The sequence below is a fragment of the Diabrotica virgifera genome, chromosome 1 (genome assembly GCF_917563875.1).
Source record: "Diabrotica virgifera virgifera chromosome 1, PGI_DIABVI_V3a".
Lineage (NCBI taxonomy): Eukaryota > Metazoa > Arthropoda > Insecta > Coleoptera > Chrysomelidae > Diabrotica > Diabrotica virgifera.
Window position 1 is genome coordinate 318,355,953 of NC_065443.1, and position 12,482 is coordinate 318,368,434.

Here is a 12,482-nt window from a genome sequence, read left to right on the forward strand (position 1 = left end):
TCACTTGCAGTGAATGTGAACTTAAAAATAAATCACGGGCACATATTTTAAATGTGTGAAAGTAAGTTATAAACCTATGTATTTCATTTTTTTCTGTTTCCTTCCTTATTTTAGTATTCTTTTGTTTTTCTTTACATTAGTATCTTTATTCGTATGTGCTGTTATAAAAATCATTGTAAAATTTGCTCTGTAAATGGGTAAAACTGTTGGGCAATAAACGCATTATTATTATTATTATTATTATACTTTGGCTTTTGCTACTGCTACTTTCGCTTCCTTTTCCGCCACCATATAGTTTTGAAGATCTGTGTCGGATCTGGTTTCTTGCCACTTTTTATATAATTTTCTCTTCTCTTTTATTTTTCCTTGCACTTCGTTTGACCACCATCAAGTCTCTTTATCCTCAAACTTTTTTCCTGACGTTTTCCCAAGTATTTCAATAGCAGTCTCTCTAATACTACTGGCCATTTTTCTCCAAATTGTATTAGGACTTCCTTTCATGTTCCAACATATTTTTTCTACTATTCTTTTCCTGAATAGACCTTCTTTCTCATCTTTCCACTTGATTTTTTGTGGTCCTCTCCAATATTTTTGTTTAGTTTCGCTTTTTACTTCGATGTCCAGAACAAGCAGCTTATGTTGGCTTACTGTCTCACTAACTATTACTTTGCAGTCCTTGCATTCAAGTATGTCTTCTTTCCTTATCATGAAGTAGTCTATTTGGGATTGATGTTGTCCACTTTTGTAGATAATAAGTTGAGTTTCTCTCTTTTTAAAGAATGTGTTAACAATCGCCATATCCAGTGCTGTTGCTAATTCTAGCAGGTCATCTCCAGCTTCATTTCTAGTTCCAAGCCTAATCCCCCATGTATTGTTTCATATCCTGTCTTGTTTTGGCCCACATGTGCATTGAAATCACCTCCTATTATAACTTTCTCCTCTGCTGGAGGAGATTCAGTACTGAAAGAGGAGATTCAGTACTGTAAGAAATATAGAGGGATAAAGTTAATGTCACACATAATGAAAATTTTGAAAATATTTGTAAAGCGAAGGTTGAGGAGAGAGACATCGACAAGAGAAGAACAGTTTGCGTTTACACCAGAAAGGAGGACAACAGATGCCTTGTTTGATTGAAGAAAGTTGAAAGAGAAATACGACGAGATGAAAAGAGTGTTACATTTGGTATTTATAGATCTTGAGAAGGCGAAGGAGTTCCTAAACAAGATCTATGAATATGACTGAGAGAGAAATGGATTTCTGAGAAGTAAGTAAGGCTTATGAGGGATATGTGTGAGGGAGAGTATATCAAAGTAAGGACTTGTTTGATAGTGGCCGAAAATTTTCCAATGGCAGTTGGTTTGCATCAAGGCTCTTCACTAAATTCCTACCTACCTAATCTTGTTATGAATGTACTGTCCCGGAAGCTAAGGGAATGGACTTCTTGGTCAATGCTCTTTACTGATGATATTGTTTTAGTAGAGCAGAGCAACGAAATGTTGTGGGAGAAGTTGTAGGATTTGAGAAAGGCTATTGAAGAGGGAGATATAAAAGACAGATACATATAAAACCAATGTTGAAATACACCTACCTGAATAATGTTGGACATTGAATCCTAAAAATCTGAGTTTCAGAATTGATATCGGTAAAACTGCATTTTTCGTTGTTCTTTGTGATGTGCTGGATTTCAATGCAATCCTTATGAGCATTTAAAAGTACGTATCCATGAACTCCATGATCTATTTTTAAAATAATTTCAAGTTGTCCATAAAAGTGTTCATCGTTCGGATCTATATTTAAATTAAGCTTATAGTTAATTGGTCTGATGTGTTCTAATAAGCGATAGCTGTCATGTGCCTCCATGAAACGTGTATATATCAGTAAAAAGACGCCGATATATAGCATTTGAAGGGCTGAGTACATGTTTACCTAAAAATTAAAATATTTAGAAAAAAATGATACATAGAAGTATTATATAGACCAGCGAAATTAGCAAAAAATGGCATGACAGTCTTTGATATAGGTATCTAACCACTGCTTTTGACAAATTTGGTAATAACAATTATTATAATAAACAAAATATGGAAAATATTAACCGTCATTTTTTTTACAATAAACTATAAATATAAACAATGTAAGATCGCTATTCTTTTACTTAGCAACAAAATTTTTGTTTATTTTAATAGTATTTTGTATTTTGACAACGAAACCCGATTTGGGCTTCGAAACGTTAATAAAATTATTTTTTCAATTTAATTGTGTAATTTAAGTGTAAGAATTTTTTTCAATTCTGTAAAAATGCCACAAGGAAATAGCTTCAGAACAACATTAAGAGAGATAAGATCGATAATAGGCATAATTTTACTGAAAAGGATATAGGCCTGGATCCCGTGTACATACCATAAAATTTGGGACATTTTGAATATTAGTGCACCCTAATATGTCTGTGTAGATTTTAACATTGGATCTGACCATCACTTGTAACACCGTTGCCGTATCCTCTATTTTTTTATACTATCACGTTACAATTTTTTGTGATATTATACACGAGCGGGACACCCTCAAAAAAGCGCTTAGTTTTCGAGATACTGACCACGGAGGGGTGAATGGCTAATTTTATTCATAGTTTATATTTTCGAGGGTGCTGAAAACGAAAATGAGGTTTATTTTGAATTTTATGTGGAAAAACATTGTCAAAATCGCAATTTTAACCTAAAAATAAAAAAAAAAGTGAAATCCCGTTTTTTGCGTTTACCTCGCTACAACTCTGTTCCATTTCAATATTTTCTGAAATTTTTACAGTATATAGCTCTAACATTTCTGAAGACAAAGGTACCTGCTTCAAGTTTTTATTCTTATCACGATAAAGGTTATGAATTTTTCAAAGAAAAAGGTGCGGATTTGTGCATTGCAAAGTTTAATCGCAAAAGTTGTGTGACGAAGTTTAAAATTTAGCTTCTTAATCACGTTTATTTGAAAATATAGAGTACAAAGAAGTTTTCTGGTAAGTTTTAGATCAAAATGTTTTATAGAAAAAAAAATAGTGCAACTTTTAATGTCGACATTAGAAATCCCCAATATAACGCTTATTTTTTGAGGGACAGACAATCTAGGTCTAATTTCTTACCTTTAGTACTATCCTTGGATTATAAGCTTTCATTTGATACCTCATTTGTCATTCTACCTAGTATAATGACGGAGAAGTAAACGTTCTTATTCTATTATTCTTGTAGATACATTTAACATTGATTGAAATTATGAAAGAAATGGCATGGCAACACTGTGACGCACAAACATAAGATTCAGCTGTGCGTTACATAGGGTGCACTAATATCCAAGATGTCCAAAATTTGTTAATAGCTTAACGATATCTAATCGGACAAACTTTGATGTACGGCAACACTGGAACAAGGGAATTTGTAATTTGTGGAACGTGATTTTAATTGTGAAACTTGTGGATTCTGGCAAATTGATGATTGTGAAAACTAGCAGATTGTTTTTAAGTTTATTCAATAGAAAACTTTATATGTATTAATATATCAAAAAATTTTTGACCGACAAATTTGTTGGGCATTTTAATAACTTTTAATAATTATATTATTGATAAATAGCAGTCTGATTTTTGCACGAGAGTTTAATGAAAGAGTAACAAATCAATTGGAAGTTCTATCCGGCAAAATGCAGGGAACGTTTTCTTAGTCTGACGTTCGAAACCTGTAACCTGTTCCATAATTAAAACTTCCCTTTTCCATTGTTCCGGTACATCAAAGTTTGTCCGACTAGACACCGTTAAGCTGTTAACAAATTTTCAGCTTGCTATTAATAAACTTTTTTTGGTACGCGGGATCCTACGCATGTGAGCGCCAAAAAATTGATGCCTTTGAGATGTGGTGCTGGAGAAGAATGCTGCGCATAACTTGGACAGCTCATAGGACAAACGTTTCCATTCTAAACCAACTCAATATTAAAAAAAGGCTGTCCACAATATGTCTGCAACGAATTCTGCAATTCTTTGGTCACGTGGTTCGCACAGATGACGACAGTTTAGGGAGATTAATTGTTTCTGGAAACGTTCCGGGCAGAAGATCAAGAGGAAGATCACCAACTAGATGGTCTTACCAAATAAAGCATTCAGCTGGAAACTCATTCTGCGAAGCTCTTAGAGCAGCTGAAAATAGAGACCAATGGAGAAACATTGTTAGGAATATTGGAAGAAATCACGATCCTCAGTAATGGGGAAACAACAGGAGAGAGAGAGAATAATAGGCAGTTCAAGCATATCATTGGCCCTGTTACCTTCCTTGTATAGGTACCGTAGGCCCTAGATATAGCAGCCTACCCTGCTATATTCCCAAAGCCGCGTTAGCGGTACAAAACGGGAGACTCTTATAGGGTCCAATTGAACCACATTTTCAAATCATCCGACATAGGTACCTACCAATATATCGTAAAAGAAAAAACTTTATTGAGTGTGTTTTGCCACTGTTGACTTACGAAGCGGAAACGTTGACCATGACAAAGAGAACAGCGCAAAAGATCCGTGTGGCTCAAAGGGCGATGGAGCGCCTTTCGCTGAGAGATAAGCTCCCAAACCGCCAGCTACGACGAAGGTGAGGAGTGGATGATGAAGTATCATGGTACAATAAACTTACATGGAGTTTATTGTACCATGATGCAATATAGGGAATAGCAACACTGAAATTAAAGTGGACAGGTCACGTGGCTTGCATGACAGATAACATATAGCCCAGTCGGGATAGCATTTGACCTTGCATTACGAGCTGCCCCAAATTTTATTTTTCTAGTCTTTAGGGAGGGTCAATATTAGTAAAAATTTAAAATCTCGACTGAATTCCACCGTTGCGTTAGCCGCCATCTTGATTTTAAACGAGAACCGTTTTTGCTTAATATCTCCGCCATTTTCAATTTTTCGACAAAAAGTGTAGAAACTGAAATTGTTTAAAATGCGATTTTTTATAATTTCATTTATTATAATCTTTTCGTGCGGTCGATATTTTCCGAGTTATGAGGGGAAAATAGTGACAGTTGGAGCATACTTATTGAATTAATGAATTATCTCGTTTGTTATTAGTTTTACAACAAATATGTACCTATACAAAAATGAAGAGACTTAAATTTTTTACAATTTTGATGTCATTCATTTTCTTGATAACATCAATATTTAAGGTAGTACGTTTGCGGTAAAGGTGCGAGCGTAAGACCTGATTGATTTTATAGCAATTGTTTTTGTTCAATATCTCTGCCATTTTCAACTTTTCGACAAAAAGTGTAGGAACTGAAATTGTTGCAATTACGATTTACTACAATTTTTCGAGAGAACCAGTGGCGGGTCTACAAGGGGGGAGAATGGGAAAATTACCCCCAACAGGGTCCAAAATTAAAAAAAAAATTGTTGAAATATTAAAATATATTAGCTAACATGAAACTTAAAATATCGACAGAAAAATTCAACCAATAAAACCAGCTAGTTAATAAAATTAAGTGAATTTAATGCATATAAGTTATTAATGTCTTTTATATACTTAGCTTGGTTGATGTTTCATTGGAAGTTTCCAAAATTGTATAAAATATAATTCTCTTTATTTTTGTCTATGTAGAATTATGTCGTAAAGTTAATTATAAATGAGACAATTCAATAAGTATGCTTCCCTTCCGGTTCCACTATTTTCCCCTTAACTCGGAGAATATTGATCGCATAAAAAAATTGTGCCAAAGAAATTATAGGAAATTACATTTCCAACAATTTTCTTTCCCACCATTTTTGTCGAAAAGTTGAAAATGGCGGAGATTACATTTACACTACTATTGATCTCTCCTAAAGGATAGAATTATAAAATTTGGGGCAGCTCGGAAACAAGATTCAATTCAATAATTATGCTCCCCCCACCACTTTTTACTATTTTCCCATGTAACTCGGAAAATATCAACCGCATGAAAAAAATTGCTAAAAAGAAATTGTAGGAAATTATATTTTGAACAGTTTTAGTTGAAAATGGCGTAGATATTGAACAAAAACAATTGCTATAAAGTCAATAGGTCTTACGCTCGCGCCATTACCGCATACATACTACCTTAAATATTAATTTTAACAAAAACATGAAAGAGATCAAAACTATGCTCTAACTGTCAATATTTTCCGTCATAACTCGGAAAATATCGACCGCACGAAAAAATTGTAATAATAGAAATTATAGAAAATCACATTTTTATCAATTTTGGTTCGTATACTATTTGTCGAAATGTTGAAAATGGCGTAGATATTGAGCAAAAACGGTTCTCGTTTAAAATCAAGATGGCGGCTAACGCAGCGGTGGAATTCAGTCGAGATTTTAAATTTATACTAATATTGTATTATACCTAAAGATTAGAAAAATAAAATTTGGGGTAGCTCCTAATGCAAGGTTAGGCCTGTTATTCGTCTAACCCGACTGGACTAATATTATAGTCAAAGCGGATACTGGAGCGGAGACCAAGGGATGATGCTTACCAAAGCAGAGATCGTCCACTAACACATTGGACTGATGATCTAATATAAAATGGTGTTATAGCAATTGGATGCAAGTGGCACAATTCTGAAAGATTATATTGAAGAGAAAGGCTATTAGGTGCCGGATGTCCACTTATATTTTCCCCCATTTTGACTGCCTATAACTTCCAAACGGCTCAAGATAAAAACATGCGGTTTTCGCTAAAATGTTTTATTTTAGTAAAAGTTTTGTTTGAGTGGATAGAACTTTTTGTATCGCTTTCAATTACGAAAAAAGAAAGAATGGCGGAATTTTGAAACAAACGTTTTTGACTTTTTTTAATAGAACACCCAGTATATTTTTTTAAATTGAAAGGACGGTCATTCACCTATCCAACGATATAAAATTTTCTAAAATCGGTTGTCAATTGACTGAGTAATTAATTCTTAAAATGCAGGAGATGCAACGTGGTAATCACATAACTATTAAATATCATTATGATTAAAACAGCAAATTTAATTCTATTACTTATGTGATTTCCACTTCCACATCTCTCATTTTAAAAATTAATTACTCAGTCATTTGACAACCGATTTTAGAAAACTTTATATCGTTGGATAGGTGAATGGCCGTTCTATCAATTTATAAAAAAATATATACTGGATGTTTCATTACACAATTTTTTTTTTCGAATATCCGCGATATTTTTTTAAAGCAATATAAAAAATTCAATCCATTCAAACAAAACTTTTACCAAAATAAAACATTTCAGCGAACACAGCATATTTCTATCTTAAGCCGTTTAGAAGTTATAGGCAGTTAAAATGGGGGAAAATATAAGTGGACACCCGGTATAATAATTTAATTGTGAAAATGTTATTGCTAAATATTGTAAAATAGGATTACAATAGTACATACGTACTGTGATTTTAAGCTTCTAAACATTTAAAATATCTCCGATGTTTTTGAGCATATTTAGAAAAGTTTTTATTCATTTTCAAAAAATCGACTGTCTTTTGCTATTTTTGCAATAACTAATCGACGATATAACAAAAAACGGATTTGCTATGCTTTTTTATGCTTTTCAGTAAAATTGTGTGTCGCCACCTTTAGTAGTTAAAACCAAATAGTCATTACATTGTTTATATTATATTGTTTAAACTAAAAAATGAGTATGAGTAAAAAAGGTTATCACCAAATTTACCAAAAGCATTTATTAGATGAGTACCTACCTATATTAAAGTGTGTCATGAAAAAAGCTCTGGTCTATTATTTCACAGAACAATATCCACTACAACTTCAAGCAAAATCAATCAAATCCAAAAAACATTACTTGCCTGCTCCGTACACTTAGCAAAACCCTCTACTATACCTAGTATACCCAGCAATCTTTTGATACTATCCCTGCCCTGCAATAATATTTTTTTCGGAATAAACATTTTTTCTAAAAAAAATAAATAATCGATCCAAATTTCGACTATTTGTTTTTTTAAGCGCACTTAAATCAAAAAAAACTTTTCTATTGTATAGCTGGAAATATTTATTTTAAGAACGTCAGTTAGTATTTGTGAAAGAAACTGTTAAAAGAAATTTGTTTTGAGTATGTTCTAAGTAAATTAGTCATTTACAAAAACGACGCGAAAATTAATATAAATAGTTTTCTACTTGCATTTTTTTTTTGGCATAAGACCAGCAAGAAATACATCATTTTTGCATTTAGTACATATTGCTTATAAAATAAATCAAATCTGCTAATAAATTTTGGCGTAGATATTTTGTCGCGTTGACACTCATTTCAATGGGATAAGTGATACAAACAACAACAAAAATTATGAAAATATCTGATAGTCCTGATATACAGAAACCATCTTAGTTCTGGAGAAACACTTAACACAAAAGACACACATAAAAATGGAATAGAAAAGTTAAAAAAACAGGTGTCAATTTTGCAAGAGGAGTGTAAGGTAACTCGAAATAATGCAAAATAATGCAGAAATTCGTGAAGCAATAGAATGTGAAGAATTGCATGAATTACAAGATGCTTTGAAAGAATTACAGATTCAAAGCCAGTGTCAGCGTAAAGAAAAAAGAATCCAACCGAAGGATAAAGTTGATCACAGTTAAACAGGAAGGAGATAATGATCAGGCTTCTCTGGAGAACCTTAAAACGAGTCAAAAGTTCCAGGTGAATTATTATAAAGGAAGAACCAATGTTACGACAGTTTTATAAGATTTCTTCCATATAGAAATAGTCACTTGACAGAAAAAAAGCAGTAACCTAGATTGTTGTAGATGCCATTGGTATACCCCGTAATGTCTCTAAATTTTTGAACATCTCAAAATTTATATAAGCAGGAAGTTAACAGTTTAAATGGTACCTAATAATAATTGAATTTTTGAATAGTTCTGTCATTCAGTTCAAAGTTATCCATTTTTGTATTATTGTTTGCTGTTTGAATAGAAATGATTTTAATGAAGAGCAAGCAATATTATTACATAAAGCTGAAGCTTAGACCTTGAAAAAATCTAATATCAAAATATTAGAAACTTTCGAAATGTGAAAGTATAAACATTTCTAAAAGATTTTTTGTACTAAATAAAATAAAAAGGTAGAATATATTGGTAATGTAATGAGAGTAGAGAGATGTACTCTACTTCAGCAGATTATACAAGGTAAAATAGAGTTAAAGAAATCGAGAGAAAGGCGAAGGATCTTATGGTTAAGAAACATCTGTGAATATTTTGATTTTGCCTCCACTGAGCTGACCAGGCGGCAGCATCAAAGATGGGGGAGATGACACCATAAGAAGAAGATAAATATTGCCAAAAAAATTATTCTTTACTGTTTTCTTACCTTTATTTTCTATTTTATTAGAGAATCAGCACAGTTAATAAATACCTTTGTGATTGATTTACAAATTTTTATAGACATTAAAAACCACCATTCATGTTTGTATCGTCGAAAATATTTCTGGCTAATTACGTGAAATACTGGTGTTGTAATTAGTTGTTCAATAATATGAGCAATTAACCGGAAAAACATATATAAAGTGCACTTTAATATAATTTTATATAGTACCAGAGCTGTTTGGGAAAACCATTTGGAAAATATTGTTAAATGAACTTTATTGCAAATATCCAATGTGTATCCAATATGCTTGTTTTGCTTTTGCTTTGATAATTATTAATTTGAAACATATCCCTCTATAGATATACCATGAAACCACTAAATATAATCTGACACATGAATCTTAACAATACGTTTAATTTATCTTATCTTTATAAACATAGTTTCAGAAGTTATGCATCACCTAAAATTATGGTCATTCTCATATAGTTGAATTTTTCGTGAACAAATTAACGGATTCTGCTATTTTTTTTATTATTTTAGATTTTTCTTTGGTATTTACACATTTGGGCAATATGTTTACTCAAACCTCTTTTTTTACTTATACCGGGTGGAAGATAAGAAATGTTTTTCTAATATTACGTTTGTGACACCCTGTAGGAGAACAAGGTATAATTATGGATATACACTACATCGTATTGTAGTCTTATCTTTTGTGAACATTTTGTTTTTAGAATGTCCCTGATATCTTTAGAGATAAAGAAAATAGAGAGTTTTATTGTGTAACATGTGTTTTAACTGAAACAAAAGTTTGTGACACCGTGTAGAGAGGAAGTGGAAGTTACCGGACAAACCCGATTTCAGGACAAACTAGTTTGTCCTAAGCGCGTTAGGATAAACTAGTATGTTTGTCCTATCGTGCGTAGGCCAAACTAATTTGTCCTAGGCCAAACTAGTTTATCCTGATATAAATACACACACTTCAGGCCAAATTAGTTTGGCCTAGGCCAAACTAGTTTATCCTCATATAAAGACGCACACTTCAGACCAAACTAGTTTATCCTGAAGTGTATGTTTTTATATCAGGATAAACTAGTTTAGCCTAGTCTAAACCAATTTAATCTAGTCGAAAGTAATTGATTACATATTGGTTGCTGATTTAAACGTAAGTTTAGAAGACACTATTAAGAGTTGTAAGATTTTTGTGTATTTAGGATAAATGATAAACCGAGATGCACTTGTATGAAAGATATAGAAATGAAAATAGTACGGGGAAAACAAGCCACAAAAGCACTCCATGAAGTGATATGGAAGAACACTCTAACTAAAGAAAACAAAAAATGATTTTTCAGAGCATAGTACTGAATATTACCCTACAAGAGCGGAACAATGGCCAGTGACAACACTAATACGAAATAAAATACGAACAGTTGAATTGGAGTTTATGAGAAGGTGTCTATAAATTACCAGGTAGGATAGAATAAGCACATAAGAAATATGAAACAGAATAGAAGTAGAATGCTCAATTACAAAAAAGTTTAAGTAGTAAAATTAGAGCCCTGAAATGGTACGGGCATGTACAAAGAATGCCGGAGCACAGGTGGCCGAAAAGATTACTGGACTGGGACCTGTGGAGAGGAGACGGAGAGGAAGACCTGCTGTGAGATGGAAAACTCACATAGAAAATGCTATGATAAATAGAGACCTCAGAGATGGTGACTGGGAGAATAGAGTGCTATGGAAGACGAAAACGGCAAACTCGTAATGGTAAAAAGCCAAGAAGACGAAAGTAATCCAGCGAACTAGTACGGCATAATATAAATAATAAATTGAATAAAATACTTTGTTCTTGGAAAACTAATCATTTTTATTAAAATTATAATTATTCGTAACAAACAAACAATAATATTGAGTTATATTCGCGGTCGGAAGGACAGACAGTCTAGGTCAAATTTCTCACCTTTAGTACCATCTTTGGATTATAAGCTTTCATTTGACACCTCACTTGTCATTCTACCTGGTATAATGACGGAGGAGTTGAGTTCACCGGCAGACAGACAGACGGACGAACGGACGGACGTGGATAATTCAACGTTTTCATATTTTTTCAAAATTGGCGAAAACAATATTAATTCGTACTCGATTTTATTCGTAAGTGTATCTTTTCTTTTAATTTTTGGAGAAAACCTCATCTTTTATTGATTATTTTTTATATTATTTAATTATACAAGAATATACTGATTTATAGTATAGCATGTATCAATATCTTCATTCGATGTATCATGTGATACAATATATCGATGTATAATTTTTTTGTCGCCCTCGTTGGGACGTTATTTGGGAATTCCCCGCATGTAAAAGTGCTTAAATGTTCGCTAAATTACTTTCGACTCGGCTAAATTGGTTTAGACTAGGCCGTACTAGTTTATCCTGAAGTGCGAGTCTTTGTTATATCAGGATAAACTAGTTTAGCCTGAAGTGTGTGTATTTATAACAGGATAAACTAGTTTGCCTAGGACAAACTAGTGTGGCCTACGCGCGATAGGACAAACTAGTTTGTCCTGAAATCGGGTTTGGCCGATTAATTAGAATTTAATAAATCAACTTTTTTACTGAAAAAAAGTGTACGTAGCATTCATATTTTTTAGATAAAATCCTCTTTAAATCACATTTTTTAATATTCAGAAAATAAACTATTTACGCATGTTGTTTGCAATCTTTATGTTTCATGAATTTGAATTTTTTTTATTTATCAATTTAATATGGAATTTTACATAATGATTAAAAAAAATTTTGAATTCGAGTTTTTTCATTGCCGAATTTTCTGAGAAAATTCGGCACAGTAATGTTATGTATATTTTTTTACACCATCAGAAAGTAGAGACTCAAGGAACCAAAAAGCATAATGACTTTTTTAAAAAGCAGATGTTTCGACGTGAGCAATTTCGATTGAAAATTACGGTGCTTTTTCGATGTTCAAAATCAAAATAATTGAAAAAAATTATATTTTAAATTAAAAAATACAGTGTGTTTGAAATATAAAAAAATACGTTTACAGCAAATCACATGACAAACAATTTTTTTTGGAACACAAGGTAAACAAAATCTCGGTTACTTGAATTGTTTACATATATTTTGGGGTTATAAAT

The 12,482-nt window shown here is 32.4% G+C and overlaps 1 protein-coding gene across 1 annotated transcript in view; it reads right to left on the reverse strand.

Moving 5' to 3' along the window:
* Positions 1-7,982, reverse strand: part of LOC126886425 (aminopeptidase N-like) — a 43,883-nt gene extending 35,901 nt beyond the window's left edge. The window contains exons 1-2 of the mRNA XM_050653361.1: positions 7,823-7,982; positions 1,589-1,926 (exon numbers count right to left, since the gene is read on the reverse strand). Coding sequence (XP_050509318.1) covers positions 1,589-1,926; positions 7,823-7,924 — 440 coding nt within the window. The 5' untranslated portion in view covers positions 7,925-7,982. The remainder of the gene's footprint in view (positions 1-1,588; positions 1,927-7,822) is intronic.
* Between the last annotated feature and the right edge of the window lie 4,500 nt (positions 7,983-12,482).